The following is a 17,396-nucleotide window of genomic DNA, read 5'->3' on the forward strand; positions in this document are numbered from 1 at the left end:
GTCATATATAAACTTTTACTATTTCCTGAAAGTGTATTTAAATAAACAAATAACCAACAACTAGGCAATGTATGTGACATTTTATTCAAAGTGTTTTTCTCTCCAAACAGACAGGCTGGCATTTCACTTACACAAAGCAGAACTTATATTTTACAGTTAAGGTCCCTTCTTCCTCCAGCAGCATGTCTAGCAAACAATCAGCTTTTGTAGTGAAATGTTGCCCTTAAATTATTTCCAGCGCTCCTATTTTGATCCTCACTTACATGGAAAATGTTCAAACCAGCTCAGATCAGCGGTTTTTGTTCATACCAGTGTTACAGTATTTCACAATTAAATAGTTAATAGAATATGAAGACACACTGAATTTAAACACGGATATAAACTTTAAAAAATCATTTTAAAACTGTCATTTTATAAAAATACTTTGATGTAAAAATAAAATAAAAACAGACTCTTTCTTGAATCCCATTACAGTAGCTGCCCCGTCAGCAGGCTTCAAACTGTACAAGAGGAACTCTGAACCATGTGCAGAGACGACAGCAGACGCTTCTTATTAAATACCTTGCTGATGTAACATGCAGTAAAAAATGACATCTACTCAGTTTCAACAGGAAACATAAACCTTTAATGGGATTTCACAAAAAACAGTGGTAGTGCCAGCACTGCCTGACAGTCATAGAAAAACTTTAACCATTTCCTGAACAGTGTATTTAAAAAGACAGAAAATAAACAACTGGGCATGTGTGTGTATTTGATGTTTTCATAAGTACTTTTCTCTCCAAATAGACAAGCTGGTGCTTAATTTAAAAAAAAAAAGAATTTTTCATTTTACACTTCAGTTGACTTCTTCCTCAAGCAGCACATCCAGCTTATCCAGCAGCTGTTGTAGTGCAATGTTGTTCAACTTTACTAGTTTGGTCCTTACTAGCAGCCACAGATTTGACTGGGAAACATTAAAACCAGTTAAAATTGTTTGTCCTAACAGTGTTATACCGATTTTAACAATAACTGGTTAATATAATTAACCAGTTATTGTTAATACACACTCACTTAACCAAAGATGCAAACTGTAAAAAAACACATTATTTTATAAATATGCATTGATACAAAAATAAAATAAAAATAAACGTTTTCTTGAACCCTGAATATCATTACAGTAGCTGTAGACTTATCATTCAATGCTGTTTTTTAAAATCTGCAAATGCTCCATCTGCACATCTGAGTGACTAAACGGCACACACGCCTCGCATTGATGTAAAAAAAAAAAAAAAATAGACTCTTTCTTGAATCCCATTACAGTGGCTTCCCCGTCAGCAGGCTTCAAACTGTACAAGAGGAACTCTGAACCATGTGCAGAGACGACAGCAGACGCTCCATCAGGATACGTACAGTAGTGGCTAAACGACCTACACGCCTTGAAGTCTGGGAGCTCCACACAGAACAACAGGTCCTGCTTTGTTTTTAGCTCGGCTTTTTAGATGTTCACAGTCAATTCTGCACAGTCCAGACCTCCAGGTCTTGTACAATAAAGTCCTCATTTGTGGAGAGAGGTGCATTGTGAAAAGTCGGGCTGGAAAAGCTTGAACCACGGTACAGATCAGCATCCAGCCACAGGGCAAAGCCACTCCTAAAGACAGAGAGAACAATAGAACTTTAATATCAGATCTTTGAAAACTCACTGATAGGAAAATAAATAAATAACTGTATAACTTACCCTCCTCCACCGAGCTGCAATGAATCCCAGTTTCCACTCACAAAGTACGAGTTCACCCCACTCCACTTGTATACCTAGATAACAAAGACATAAAAACATCTTAAACTCTGTGCAGATTTCTACAATAAGTGAAATAATTTAATGAAAAATCATCCTGTAAATAGACTAGAGGTAAAACATTAATAAAAGTTCAACTCTTACCTGGAAGTCGGGATTGAAGCTGAACAAGAAGGTTTCTCCAGTACCGTAGCAGTATTTACTGACTCTGAATGGATCTGAAGAAAAAGCCCCAAACACCTGAAAATACACCAAGACACCAGTTTGTTAAAGGAGATGCTGGTAATGGAGGAATCCGTCTCATTTTCTTGGTACAGAAAAGTGCTGGAGACTAAAGAGCAGGATACAAACCTTTTTGTGCATGTCTTTGACCACCAGCAGCACAGGGCTGTCCACCTCAGCCATGTTCCTGTACAGAGTCTTCAGGCTGCTCCCATGGACGGCTGTGCTGTAGACCAGCTGCCATTGATAACCCCGGGTCCTTGCTGGCATGTGAACAGCAAGCTGTTTGACAAAGAGTTGCTCATCAGATCATGTCCTGACAAGACTAATGCGTCACTCCATCTAAAATCAACACTGTTCTTCTGCTTGACTGTCTACAATTTGCATAAAAAACTTTACGGTCTGAGCACAACTTCCAGGCAATGCTGCCGCTTATGTCATAAATAATGACTGTTGTGAAACTGGAGATGGTGAAGCAGAAAATTTTCTGAACAATTGTACAATTGTTTAGATCATAGGTGTCAAACTCTGGCCCGCGGGCCAGATTTGGCCCGCAGCCTACTTACATTTGGCCCGCGAAGCCATACCAAATTACTATCAGAGCTGGCCTACTGGTATTATACAGCTAATATATATATTGTTTAGTATTAAGCTTTGCTTGTTCCATATTCAGTTTTTCAGCAAAACGTGTTTGAGTCCATAAGAAAAGATTCATTCTTATATCTGGAGGAATAAATATATTTCAATAAATATTAACGTTAGCCCGCGACTTTGTTCCAGTTTTGAATTTTGGCCCACTGTGTATTTGAGTTTGACACCCCTGGTTTAGATGATTGTTTTTGATAGCTGTGATCCACACACATATATATAAATGAGTGTTATTTACTTTTTCTAGGTGATAGTCATCTAGCAGATGACTCTGGTCAGTGAGGACAGGAAGATCATCATCAACTTCCAGCAGGTACTCGGGCTCTTCTACCTCGGAGGCGTCTGAGCTGCACAGACTCTGGCAGCGTTTGGACTCTTTCACTGTGATGATCTGAAGGAGGCAAGCAGAAAAAGTGTCACCATGTTACACTGCTATCCACTGCTCTCCTTTTATTTGTTATTTGGGGAGTTTTTACTGCATTACATATATAAGTTTAATGGCCTTAAGTACAAAGGTTGCAAATCATTTAAACCACAAAACCAGAACTATTGAATGGCAACAAAACTGCAATGCATGGTGACAGAACACATTTGAACCTCCACAGAACCTCCTAACACGAATACATTCAGCAGAGTAATCTTACCTCAACATAAGGCTCCATACAGTCACTGGCGATGTAAAGCACCTTAATATTTTCTGCCAGCCGCTTCATAGCTCCTGATTTCCCTGTCAAGCGCTGCTCTCTGCTGTACCACATGTCTGCTAACCAAACTGCCATGAAGGCAGTTCTTATATACACTGGGTTACTTTCTCTTTCTGTCTGCAGGCTTATTGGTCAGACATTTGAGTAGATGTCTGCTGATTGGTCAGCTCTGACAGTGAATAGTTTCTTTTCTCACTAAACAGGAAAGTGAGGTCTGGTTCTGGGATGTAGAGGGAAAGAGGATGTCCATATATAGACCCTACACCCTCAGGGATAACCACCAAGCTCTGTGATTGCACTTACTGTAAGTCACTAAGGAGGGCTTGCTGTGTAAAAATGCCTGAGTGTAAGAGAGCTTGAGAATATCAACTTTGGAAGACCTTTGTTAATTATTTCCACATTTAGTGGAGCAGGTTGGTGCAAATCTTACTTCCTAGCTTTTAAAGGTGGGGTTGAAAGGCTTGTTGAGGAGCTTGTTGATTGTTGCAACGTGGTGTTCCACAACCAGTATTTTGCTCTGATTTTCTTTTTAATGATATGATGTGGTTTGCACTTCTTCTTCTTGCTGTAGCTTCAGGTCTCTGGTTACCACTGCACAAAGATAATGTAGAGGTGGTCAACTTTGCATTGCCAAAGGTTCAAAAGTCACTTAGACAGACTCAAAAGTAATTGTACAAACGAACGTCACACTGAATCTAATTATTTTTTTTATAAATACTTGGATGAAAATCCTTTACAGTCAATAACTGCCTAATTGTTATGAGTCTTTGATTCAGTGTTTTTCTCTGTTCAAGTTTTGGTTTCAGTATATATATAGTCTTAGTTTCTTTAGTGTTTCTATTTTCTTTGTCTATTTTCCTTTTAATAATTAGCCTCAAGCTCTTTGTTCCTGCTTATAATTTTGTTTACATTTTGTATTTTATGCCTCCCTTGTGTTTCTCCTTCAGTGTCTTTTCTGTTATTTTAAGATAATCTAAGTATTGTATTTCAAAGAAACATGTTGCATTATTGTTTTGTTTTGTTTTTCAAAATTGTCATTCTTCTGTCTCTTGAGGTGGACATTAGGTCTTGTCTTATCACAGAATGATATGCTGGCTGAGTCAGGTAGAAGGAATTTTACTCAGAAATGTGGAAGTGGACTCATACTTAGAGCTGCCAGGAGATGAGGTGGAGGAGGGCCAGATATCAAAGAAAGAAGGTGAGAGTTCAGATGAAGGACACACCAGGTTTTGAGCAGCCTGATCAGAGTCAAAATGATGACGCCCGAAGTCCATTATGGACAAGAAGTAGGGCTGTGAAGTTGTGGGATTTGGTTTCTCAGCTATCATACTGGACACCAGCCTGTGAGGAGAAAAGGAGATCTCCTATCCATGGCAGCCTGCAACATGCATTCTGTTTTAGAGTTCTGACTTTTGAAGGGGCTCTATTCTCCTCCCCCCATCAAGAGATCATTTGTTACTTCGATGGACTGCTTGTCCTGTTTTTATGTTTCATCCTAGAAAATTATCAACGCAATTTCATTATAGTTGAAAGTAAAGTGATAAAGACAGGAGACGTCTAGATTTACATAAATTGCATAAATCAACTGGATAAAAAACGAATCAAACTGTGTGTATTCAACTAAAAAGCTTTCTTTATCTCCTTCGAGATGATATTGTAATGGCTACAATCTTGTGTCTCCTATATTAGACAGTTCCTCTTCTTATGGATGTTAGGCGCTGTCACACTGTCTCTGCTCAGGGTCCTCAAAAGCTGTCCTCCTCTGAGAAAGCTCAGAGGTGTGACCATCCTCCACCTCATCCTCTGACAGCATTAAAAGGTACTAGGTTGTTGAGTCACGTTGTTCGTTTTTCATTTCTAACACTTGTGTTACACAACTATCCAAGCACTATTCCCATTATTTATCCTAATTACTACATTTCAAACAGTATTAATCAACATGTGATTATGAAAGAATAAAAAAATAAACAAAACAAGTGATACGAGCTTCATCAATATAATTGTAGATAATATTTGACCTAAATACATGGCTCTTGTGATTCAATCATGTAGGTTAAATGCTTATCACAGTGATTCCATTATACACTCCAGTGTAGGCATATATGGTGTATACGAGCATATATGATTACATAGTATATATGTGAGTATATGTCCAGTGTATACAGGTATATATGTCGCAAAAAAATCCACAACAAAATCCAGCTGTCGACTACAAAGGGCACTCAAAGGTTTTGGAAAGGGGAAAATTACTGTGTATTTTGTTAGGGTTGAAAATGATTTTAAAAAGCAGTTTTCATTTTTTTGTGTACACAAGGCAGTGTTTTCATAAATGTGTCTTTAGGGTCAAAAGCTTCGTCTAGCGTTATGAGTTGGCTGACATATTGGGGGTTGACACAGTAGTGTAGAGGAATTTGCAGCATGCTTACATATCACACTTGGGCCATTCTCTGGGCCAACGGAGTCCAAACGAATGTCCTGAACTAGATATTAGAATCAGTAATATTAAATAATAAAGGCTGGGCAGGGAGAGCCTTTATTATGCCTGTCTTTTTGATTCCAGGAAAAAGGAGCAGATAGAAGGCTGACAAGAAGCGGACGTGAACAGAGAGGATTTGTAAGGAAACAGCATGACTGCCACGTTGCTTCTGGAAGAAGATAGCCATAATAATCATTTGCTATTGTCGCAGTACAAAAACTGCAATGAGGGTCATGCTTTGTGTGAAGACAGATGGTTGATTTCACACAGAGGTCCAGCACTGAAACTTGTAATTTCAACTGCCAAAGCAAATTAAATCTTTTAAACGACAGATATTTCTCCAGTACTTCCTTCTGAAAAAATTTGTACACGACAAACTGGTGACCCCAACCTGATTTTTTCAGTTGGAAAGGAGAAAAGGACAACTGGGAAGGCTCCTGATGGAGATGCTGTCAGACGCCAGAACTAAAGAGACACCTGATTCCGGTCACTGTCACAGAAGGCCTTCAAAGAAACGGCAAGCAGAGCCTGTTTCTATCGAAATCTGCAAAATTGCATACATACCAAATTTAAATGTGAGCGGTGAGTGGTCAAAGTTCTCTCAGTCAAAATGATAAAGTGTTTATATGATATGATACATACTTTATGCATAAAGTTGGAATTACAAGTTTAGGTTATGGTTAACAAGGAAATTGGTTTTAAAAGCAATTTTAAATTGCTAAATCACGTGATCAAACCTGTGTGTGTGTGTGTGTGTGTGTGTGTGTGTGTGTGTGTGTGTGTGTGTGTGTGTGTGCGCGCGCGCGCGTGCGTGTGTGCGTGAGTGGGTGAGTGAGTTGTGAGAGCTCTCAGTGTAGTTTTTTTCTGGAGCGCATGGGTAAGATTTGTTATTAGTTGTTATCATTTAATACATACAGAGTTACTGTAACTGCTATTTGACTGTATTCTGAGTTTCCTTTACATTTTTGTTTTCTGTTATCAGTTGGCAGCTATAGAACTAACTGGTATTTGATTTATGTTCATTTTGTGTTCTGATTCTTCTATTGATTTGCCATCAGTTGTTATCAGTTAATACCAGTAGAAGTTAACTCATAATTGGTTTTGTATTCTGATTCTCTCTTAAGTTGATCTCTGATATCGGGAAACAGCTAAAAAGTTAACTGTTTTTTGTGTTTTTGCCTGTCTTGGAATATTGATTGGTTTCAATTGATTTTGTTATCAGTCAGTAATCAACTGACAGCTATAGATTTAACTGTATTTGTTTCTGATCCTTTCAGTTGATCTTATTAATAGAGTAGGATCATGGCCAAGCTTGAAACCTGGATCCCGCGTAGCCGGTTACCAAGATTACGTGAAGTTCCCTCAGAAGGTCTGCTAGATGATGTTAATGCAGCACTACGGACAATACCTACAACCACGATTACCGACACTAACAAGCTGATCTACAATACGGCAGCAGTGATCAGTGAGATGCTTGGCTACAAGTTGAACAGCGACAAGGGGCAGTACCCTCCATGGAGAAGGAGGCTAGAGGGCAAGATCAAAGTAGCACGGAGGGAGGTTAGCCAACTAACGGAGTTGCAGAAAGGTGCGACAAATAAGGTGCCTAAGAAATACAGCAAGCTGTCCATACCTGAGGCCTTGGAAACTGCCAAGCAAAGACTCACAGCCTTGGCCAGCCGCTTGAGGAGGTACACCAGAGAGATAGAAGGCAGGAGAATAAACCAGCTGTTCTCCACAGAACCAGCAAAGGTGTACTCTCAGTGGCAAGGGAACAATAAGAGAACAGCACCACCAAGGCTGGAGACGGAGCAATACTGGAAGAGCATATGGGAGAAGGATGCAACCCATAACGGCAATGCTCAGTGGCTAGAGGATCTGAGGGCTGACCACAGCGATATCCAAGAAAGGGTCTCCAGTATGAAGAGTTGGACAGCACCAGGGCCCGACATGGTTCACGCCTACTGGCTGAAGAAGCTGACTGCACTCCACGAGCGTCTGGCAGCACAAATGAACCAGCTGCTAGTTAACGAGAGACACCCGGAATGGCTAACTGAAGGCCGGACGGTCCTGATCCCCAAGGACCCCAAGAAGGGACTGGTCCCCTCCAACTACCGACCAATAACCTATATATATATATATATATATATATATATATATATATATATATATATATATATCCATCAGATTGTTTGTTCCCAGATACCCTTTCTCCAGACCCTGTTAAATCGCAATTGTCATTGAAAAACTCTCTTCACTGGAATATACACACAGAAAATACAGGTAAGTTTTCCACACAAGTAAATGAATCAACAAAATAAGCACCAGAGCTGGGGTTCTAGTAACTGTTACTCATTTAACATTCCTGCAAAGACTGAATCTCAGACACTCCCTTGAGTAGTGGCTTTGAGAGGAATCAGGAAGCCACGAACCTGGCACGAGTCCCACTAAGACACACACACACACAGTAATAGTAGAGAGGCAAGGTGGCGAACACGGACAGGGAAAACAAAGAGAGAAGGTAAGATAGCACAAAGAGGATAGAGAGAGCATGAGACACTCATGATGTAGAGGTCTGAAAAACTCACAAAAACTCATGAATCAAATATGATCAGTGTTGGGTAAGTTACTTTAAATTAGTAACTTAGTTACATTAATAGTTACTCCTATCAAAAGTAACTCAGTTACTTCAAGTTACTTGTTACTTTCAGAGTAACTAGTTACTAGGGAAAGTAACTTTGGTTTTACTCAGAATTCTCTTGTTAATGTGTTGCTTCCGTAACTGGATACCCAGCAAGATTGCCAGTCTTCTAGCTTGCTTACTTGCCACAAGTGCACTGTGCCACCTACCAATAGAAAGGAAAAAATAATGTGCACATTTCCACGAGAGAAATCCCACGCCTGATTCTATCCTAGCCTGCTTTTTACATCCAACACAAAAACTGCAGTCGTGGTGCTTTCGATTGAGCTCAGAACTCGGAAATTCTGCCTTCTGAATAGGAAGATGTAGGTAACACCAGACTGCAGATGAGCTGCATACAGGGCTGGACTGGGACAAAAAAATCGTCCTGGGCATTTTGACTAGAGACCGGCCCACCATTATAGGAAAAATCATAAAACCTTTGAATGAAAATAAACACTGTTGTGACAGTGATGTACACTGTTCTGATGGTATATATGTATCAATCTATCAATTGTTTGTTGTAAGACTCAGATAATTATTTTTTTAAAAGTGAGACATTTTAAATGAGAATAAGAAAGTATTTCCTTGTGCCCCCCTTTCCCTGTTAATGCCCTACATGCCCCCCTGGCAACACTTTGCTAGACCCGCCCCTGCACAGTTACCAGCTGTCAGCTGCTTAGAAAAGGATCCTGGTGTTATTTGTCTCTCAGAAACAGTTCATAACTTCCCTTCAACTCATTCATGTCACCTAAAAGGTAAACCTGTTTCTCCATCACAGCTCTGATGATTCAGTAAGGACATCTCCTGGTTTCATCTTCATGTTTCCCTCTCATCACATAACCAAACCATATCATGACCAGCAGCTTTACAGCTGTGGCTCCAGCAAACATCAGCTGATACTAGAAATTAATATTAAATAAATTCTAACAACAGCTGATCAAACTTAAACATGCTGCTGTTGTTTACTGCGACATCCTCTGGTTTCCTCTTTCTGGCGCAAAGTGGGCGATAAATAAACAAGAGAGAAAAGCCGATCAGCTGATCATTGATCAGTTTCATGATTGAAGTAGAAACAGGAGAGGGAGGGGGAGAGGATGAGAGAAGAAGAGGCAGCTGTGCAGCGTAAACACAGAATAACTCCAGCTGTGTGTCTTTGTCATTGTAGCTGAAGTCCGGGACAAACTGTTCCTTTTCACCTCAATAAGAAACGCGTAATATTTTCTCTGAATAAGAGACGATTCCGTTTTTTTCGGGACGGTTGGCAACTCTAATAATTAACCTTATGAACAAAATAAAGTTCAACATCAGTAACATCATAGCACCCACCCAGCTGTATAGAAACTCCGTCATTCTAGCTAGCACGCAGTACGAAAAAGTCAGCATAATGAAAATAAACTCCACCTAAACTTGGTTCATATCTGACTCAGATAGACTGCAGGTCATAACTTCTTACCTGAAGTTCAGTTCACCTGACACTCTCGGACCAGCGGCCGCTTCAGGTCTCTCCTCTTGCCTCCCTTTTCCTTCATCCACCTGCTGGCTTCCACCACTTGCTAATGTTATTGAATCTGTGGAAGCTCCGCGATAGCCACCACACGAAGTAACGAATAACGAGCCTATCTAAATCCCAGTAACGAGTAACGCGTTCCCGGTTTTGGCATAATAACTAGTTACCGTGTTCGTTACCACAATAATAACGTAGTTACTGTAACGCGTTAGTCCCAACACTGAATATGATACACCAACAACAACAATACAACCCCGCAAATGATAGCCAGAAAATGGGCTGAATTACTTGAATAATTGGACTTTTTTTTGTTTTCGTTTTTTTGAGTTTATGTTAAAGTAACAGTAATGTAACCTTTCTTTTGTTTTTATCCCACAGATGTGAAAAACAGCCGCCCCCCCTCTGTATCACTCTGTGTCACCTTTTTCCTTTCCACAATCAACCCACAACTTTCCTTTATCCTTGGTTGCTTGAGACTATTTTGATGTTGCTGGAAATAACACGATATCTCCCACAAATATACAGAATAATGTTGTTTTTTCTTTTTCTTGTCTCAGGATTTTTTAGGTCATTGAGCAGTATCATCTCAAACCTGTGAAGCTTCACAATGGACAAAAACTATTGGATGGATGACTTTTCTTGAATAACTGAACAGTTTAATGTCTGGTGAGACTGCAGGTTTTGATAAATATATATTTTAACATTGCGAGTATTTGTCAGTAATTCTCTATTCTTTCATATTACACATAATATATATATAATATTACACAGAAACATTACCCAGATCTGATATTTAGCATTCTCAGTTTGTTTCTCGTAACACGTGCTTCTTATTAAATACCTTGCTGATGTAACATGCAGTAAAAAATGACATCTACTCAGTTTCAACAGGAAACATAAACCTTTAATGGGATTTCACAAAAAACAGTGGTAGTGCCAGCACTGCCTGACAGTCATAGAAAAACTTTAACCATTTCCTGAACAGTGTATTTAAAAAGACAGAAAATAAACAACTGGGCATGTGTGTGTATTTGATGTTTTCATAAGTACTTTTCTCTCCAAATAGACAAGCTGGTGCTTAATTTACAAAAAAAAATAATTTTTCATTTTACACTTCAGTTGACTTCTTCCTCAAGCAGCACATCCAGCTTATCCAGCAGCTGTTGTAGTGCAATGTTGTTCAACTTTACTAGTTTGGTCCTTACTAGCAGCCACAGATTTGACTGGAAAACATTAAAACCAGTTAAAATTGTTTGTCCTAACAGTGTTATACCGATTTTAACAATAACTGGTTAATATAATTAACCAGTTATTGTTAATACACACTCACTTAACCAAAGATGCAAACTGTAAAAAAACACATTATTTTATAAATATGCATTGATACAAAAATAAAATAAAAATAAATGTTTTCTTGAACCCTGAATATCATTACAGTAGCTGTAGACTTATCATTCAATGCTGTTTTTTAAAATCCGCAAATGCTCCATCTGCACATCTGAGTGACTAAACGGCACACACGCCTCGCATTGATGTAAAAATAAAATAAAAACAGACTCTTTCTTGAATCCCATTACAGTGGCTTCCCCGTCAGCAGGCTTCAAACTGTACAAGAGGAACTCTGAACCATGTGCAGAGACGACAGCAGACGCTCCATCAGGATACGTACAGTAGTGGCTAAACGGCCCACACGTCTTGAAGTCTGGGAGCTCCACACAGAACAACAGGTCCTGCTTTGTTTTTAGCTCGGCTTTTTAGATGTTCACAGTCAATTCTGCACAGTCCAGACCTCCAGGTCTTGTACAATAAAGTCCTCATTTGCGGAGAGAGGTGCATTGTGAAAAGTTGGACTGGAAAAGCTTGAACCACGGTACAGATCAGCATCCAGCCACAGGGCAAAGCCACTCCTAAAGACAGAGAGAACAATAGAACTTTAATATCAGATCTTTGAAAACTCACTGATAGGAAAATAAATAAATAACTGTATAACTTACCCTCCTCCACCAAGCTGCAATGAATCCCAGTTTCCACTCACAAAGTACGAGTTCACCCCACTCCACTTGTATACCTAGATAACAAAGACATAAAAACATCTTAAACTCTGTGCAGATTTCTACAATAAGTGAAATAATTTCATGAAAAATCATCCTGTAAATAGACTCGAGGTAAAACATTAATAAAAGTTCAACTCTTACCTGGAAGTCGGGATTGAAGCTGAACAAGAAGGTTTCTCCAGTACCGTAGCAGTATTTACTGACTCTGAATGGATCTGAAGAAAAAGCCCCAAACACCTGAAAATACACCAAGACACCAGTTTGTTAAAGGAGATGCTGGTAATGGAGGAATCCGTCTCATTTTCTTGGTACAGAAAAGTGCTGGAGACTAAAGAGCAGGATACAAACCTTTTTGTGCATGTCTTTGACCACCAGCAGCACAGGGCTGTCCACCTCAGCCATATTCCTGTACAGAGTCTTCAGGCTGCTCCCATGGACGGCTGTGCTGTAGACCAGCTGCCATTGATAACCCCGGGTCCTTGCTGGCATGTGAACAGCAAGCTGTTTGACAAAGAGTTGCTCATCAGATCATGTCCTGACAAGACTAATGCGTCACTCCATCTAAAATCAACACTGTTCTTCTGCTTGACTGTCTACAATTTGCATAAAAAACTTTACGGTCTGAGCACAACTTCCAGGCAATGCTGCCGCTTATGTCATAAATAATGACTGTTGTGAAACTGGAGATGGTGAAGCAGAAAATTTTCTGAACAATTGGATGATTTGAGAGGAATTGCCCTAATCACAATTTTCTCAGTTCTTCAGGAGAAAAACCATTGATAGCTGTGATCCACACACATATATATAAATGAGTGTTATTTACTTTTTCTAGGTGATAGTCATCTAGCAGATGACTCTGGTCAGTGAGGACAGGAAGATCATCATCAACTTCCAGCAGGTACTCGGGCTCTTCTACCTCGGAGGCGTCTGAGCTGCACAGACTCTGGCAGCGTTTGGACTCTTTCACTGTGATGATCTGAAGGAGGCAAGCAGAAAAAGTGTCATCATGTTACACTGCTATCCACTGCTCTCCTTTTATTTGTTATTTGGGAAGTTTTTACTGCATTACATATATAAGTTTAATGGCCTTAAGTACAAAGGTTGCAAATCATTTAAACCACAAAACCAGAACTATTGAATGGCAACAAAACTGCAATGCATGGTGACAGAACACATTTGAACCTCCACAGAACCTCCTAACACGAATACATTCAGCAGAGTAATCTTACCTCAACATAAGGCTCCATACAGTCACTGGCGATGTAAAGCACCTTAATATTTTCTGCCAGCCGCTTCATAGCTCCTGATTTCCCTGTCAAGCGCTGCTCTCTGCTGTACCACATGTCTGCTAACCAAACTGCCATGAAGGCAGTTCTTATATACACTGGGTTACTTTCTCTTTCTGTCTGCAGGCTTATTGGTCAGACATTTGAGTAGATGTCTGCTGATTGGTCAGCTCTGACAGTGAATAGTTTCTTTTCTCACTAAACAGGAAAGTGAGGTCTGGTTCTGGGATGTAGAGGGAAAGAGGATGTCCATATATAGACCCTACACCCTCAGGGATAACCACCAAGCTCTGTGATTGCACTTACTGTAAGTCACTAAGGAGGGCTTGCTGTGTAAAAATGCCTGAGTGTAAGAGAGCTTGAGAATATCAACTTTGGAAGACCTTTGTTAATTATTTCCCGAAAAAATTATTCAGTAACAAAATTGTTTATAGTATTGCATCTGTATACCACCAGAGTGGATTTTTAAATCCAAGAGTCATCATGTACATCAGCAAAAAAGAAAAAAAAATGTAAAAAGTGCTAGGATTTCAGCAACTCGGGTGCAAGAAAAAAAAAAAGAATTTAAATTTGCCATTATGGAAAAATACGGTAAATTCATGTGCTTTTAATAGGATAATAACGTAAAGATTTTTAACTTTAAATTGTATTTTTTTTTTTACATCCATCCATCCATCCATTCGCTTCCGCTTATCCTTTTCAGGGTCGCGGGGGGTGCTGGAGCCTATCCCAGCTGTCATAGGGCGAAAGGCGGGGTACACCCTGGACAGGTCGCCAGTCTGTCGCAGGGCTAACACATAGGGACAGACAACCATTCACACTCGCATTCACACCTAGTGGCAATTTGGATTATCCAATTAACCTATCCCCACAAGCTATTTTTTTTTACAGATTTTCATATTTAAAAAATGTATTTGCATGTGTAAAATCAGTGAAATTACCTAATAATTTTGTCCTATACTGTTGTAATGCAATTAATGAGGCTTAAAATTTCAGGAAAGTACTTTTATTAATTGGATTTTACTATGTGATTTTATGTCAGAAATCTTGTACTTTTATTCCATGATTAATGTAATATTATTGTCAGGTTCAGTGCAAGAACAGGATGCAAATGCAGGACTTTCCAGTTAGCAACAGTGAGTTTATTTACAGTGAAATAGAGAACAATAAAGTTAACCGTTTCCAACGACGTAGCTTCCTCTGTGGTGCTCCAAACTCCTGCACAGTGCTCGTCTGGTGGTGAAACGCCAACCCTTGACAATTCCCAACAGCTCCGCTCCCGTGACACACTCCTTTCCAGGTTCCAATGAAGAAAAAATGTGATGATCAATTTGGCGTACTCACGGGACGGGAAATCCTTCTGGCCTGATGTTTGCCCATGTTGGACACACACACACATACACACAGAAGAAGCAGGGGAGCAGGCCAGTCGATTGACAAGGACAAATATGATATGCTTTTTTTTTTTTAAATGTCAAAAAAATTGTCGCTAAACTAAGAAATGAGTTTGAGTTTGTAATTACATGAGTTAACTTTTTATTTTTGATTATATCAGCTGTAAGATGGCTTTGTATAGCACATTTCAAGATAAAAATCACAAAGTGTTTCACAGAAGCTAAAACATAGAAACAAAAACGAACCAAAAGCAAGTTTAAAATGACGAGTTTTTAGCTGATTTGTAAAGAGGACCACTCAGTCTACAGATCTCAAGCTCAAAGGAAAAGAGTTCCAGGGTCTGGGGGCCACGATGCCATAGCTCTGTCACCTTTCGATTTCAGCCTTGTGTGCTGGACAACCAACAAGCCCTGATCACATGACCTCAGGGACCTGCTGGGGAAGTGATAAAAACAGGATCAAACCAGAGATTTAACATGAGCGTCCAAAGTCAGAGTTGAATCAAAAGTTACACCAAGATTCCTAATAGAAGATTTGCCAAATGTAGCAAGAGGACCTAAATTTTCCATAACCTTGGGCAAACAATTATGAGAAGCACATACAAGGACTTTGGTTTTCTCCTCATTAAGTTAAAGAAAGTTGTCAGCCATCCAACCTCTGATAAAGTCTATGCACCTATGCAAAATCTGTAACTTGGAAACACCTTGGGGCTTAAAGGAGATATACAACTGAATTTCATCTGCATAGCAGTGATAAGAAATGTCCTTAAAACTGCTCAGAAGGTGCGGACGAGGGAATAAATACAACAAAAACAGCAAAGGCCCCAATACAGAACCTTGTGGCACAGAATATGCAAAAGAAGCAGAAGAAGACATAAACTTAGAGGTAGCCAAAGAAAAGGATCGTTCACACAAATAAGATGCGAACCGATCAAAGCAGACCCAGATATACCCACACAGTGTCTCAGCCTATCTAGCAAAATGTGATGGTTGACAGTATCAAAGGCAAAGGTCAGGTCCAACATCAAAAGAACAGAGCATTCTCCTGCATCACATTTCATCAAGGTGTAACTGGAGACTCTAAGAAGTACAGGTTCAGTAAAGTGAGCTGTACGAAAGCCAGACTGGAATTTTTCCAGAATGCTGTAGTCATCCAGAACAGCTATGAGCTGGTTAGCCACAACCTTTTCTAAAGTCTTAGTGATGAATGGTAGTTTTGAAATTGGTCTATAACTGCTAAGCAAAGAAGTGTCAAGCTTGTTTTTCTTAAACTGTGGGTGAATGACAGCATGCTTACAGTAAACAGGGACCTGACCAGAAACCAAAGAAGTATTGATAATTGTAAGCTCACAGGGACCGATAGACTGAAAGACATTTTTAAACAAAGATCCAGCTAAAAATATAAAGAGAGCAAGAGGATGCTTTCATTGAAGTAACTAATTTGACAAGCTCAGGTAAGGACACGGGTAAAAATCTTTCTAAAATAACAGGCCTAGCTTGAGTTGGAGCAGACAACAGAGACAGAGAAGGAGAGATACTGTTCCTCACATTACTAACTTTTTCAACGAAGAAAGAAACATTTTTAATCTAATCTTCATTCCATGAAATTGGGACAACAGGTGGAGCAGGAGCAACAATATCACTTATGGTGTCAAATAGTACCTTGGGGTTACCTCTGCTCTTTGAAACCAAGTCTGAGAAACAGGCAGCCCTCGCATCTCGAACTGAAGTGTTAAATAAAATGAAGGAGATGAACATGTAAATGAGTTTTCCTCCATAATTACTCAACTTTCCAAAAGGGAATCCTGTCAATTATCCAGGTGGGTGACTTTAAAACAGGAGCTAATCTGGTTTTGATTGTCTAAAAAAGAAAGACAATGATTAGTAAAAAGATTTGTTACTAAATCAACATCTTTATAGGAAGGTAGATAGGCTATTACTCCTTTATGATTACAAGGCAGTCTGGGCAATGAGCTATCTGAACCTTTTCTGTAATTTCACAGATGTATTGTTTACAAATGAAGCCCAAAGAGTCATGCTGACAGATTTCTTTCATTATGTTTCATTATTTATGTGGTAAAACTGAGAAATGCTGTTGAAATTGCACTTCTTTTCTTATATTTAGATATCACAGGGATCGGCTGTGTAGGTAAACTTTTTTCCACTGACAAAAAGGGGATTTTTACTGGTCGGGCCTACTTAAGATCAAAGTGCGCTCTATGTGGCAGCTGATTTAAAATGAGTTTGACATCCCTGATCTCGGCTGAGCTAAGATCAGGTAGCTGAAAAGAAAAGAATAAATGGAAAACCAACATTTGGCAATGAAGATTGCTCATGTGAAATAAGTCAGAATAATACGGAAAGACTGATATGGGACTATTATCTCATCGACTGAGATGCCTTGGCTAAATATAGAGAATCATAAGTGGGTATGTGAACACTCTGACGTCTGACATCAACACCACAGCTGATAAAACACACTTGATAAGAGAGACTTTTAAAATGTTAGCTAATGTTCCAGTAATAATGATAATACACACTTTGGCCCACAGATCTGAGAAACAGTTCCTCCCTCTGAGCTAAGTGTGAATTTTACCTTTTTTTCAACAGTCAAACAACAATATCTCTTTCGTCCTCTGTTGCTTAAAACT

General features: G+C 39.4%; 2 protein-coding genes across 2 annotated transcripts; both read right to left on the minus strand.

Moving 5' to 3' along the window:
- Positions 1 to 602: 602 nt before the first annotated feature.
- Positions 603 to 3,441, minus strand: LOC113032523 (TLD domain-containing protein 2-like). The gene is made up of 6 exons (XM_026185482.2): positions 3,286 to 3,441; positions 2,880 to 3,032; positions 2,123 to 2,275; positions 1,916 to 2,011; positions 1,715 to 1,788; positions 603 to 1,627 (listed from the first exon to the last, which is right to left on the minus strand). The coding sequence occupies exons 1-6, from the start codon at positions 3,418 to 3,420 to the stop codon at positions 1,489 to 1,491; spliced, it is 750 nt and encodes a 249-aa protein (XP_026041267.1). The 5' UTR covers positions 3,421 to 3,441; the 3' UTR covers positions 603 to 1,488.
- A 7,452-nt stretch (positions 3,442 to 10,893) lies between these two features.
- On the minus strand, positions 10,894 to 13,454 carry LOC113032524 (TLD domain-containing protein 2-like). The gene is made up of 6 exons (XM_026185483.2): positions 13,295 to 13,454; positions 12,889 to 13,041; positions 12,414 to 12,566; positions 12,207 to 12,302; positions 12,006 to 12,079; positions 10,894 to 11,918 (listed from the first exon to the last, which is right to left on the minus strand). The coding sequence occupies exons 1-6, from the start codon at positions 13,427 to 13,429 to the stop codon at positions 11,780 to 11,782; spliced, it is 750 nt and encodes a 249-aa protein (XP_026041268.1). The 5' UTR covers positions 13,430 to 13,454; the 3' UTR covers positions 10,894 to 11,779.
- Between the last annotated feature and the right edge of the window lie 3,942 nt (positions 13,455 to 17,396).

This window comes from Astatotilapia calliptera, chromosome 11 (assembly GCF_964374335.1).
Source record: "Astatotilapia calliptera chromosome 11, fAstCal68.1, whole genome shotgun sequence".
NCBI lineage: Eukaryota > Metazoa > Chordata > Actinopteri > Cichliformes > Cichlidae > Astatotilapia > Astatotilapia calliptera.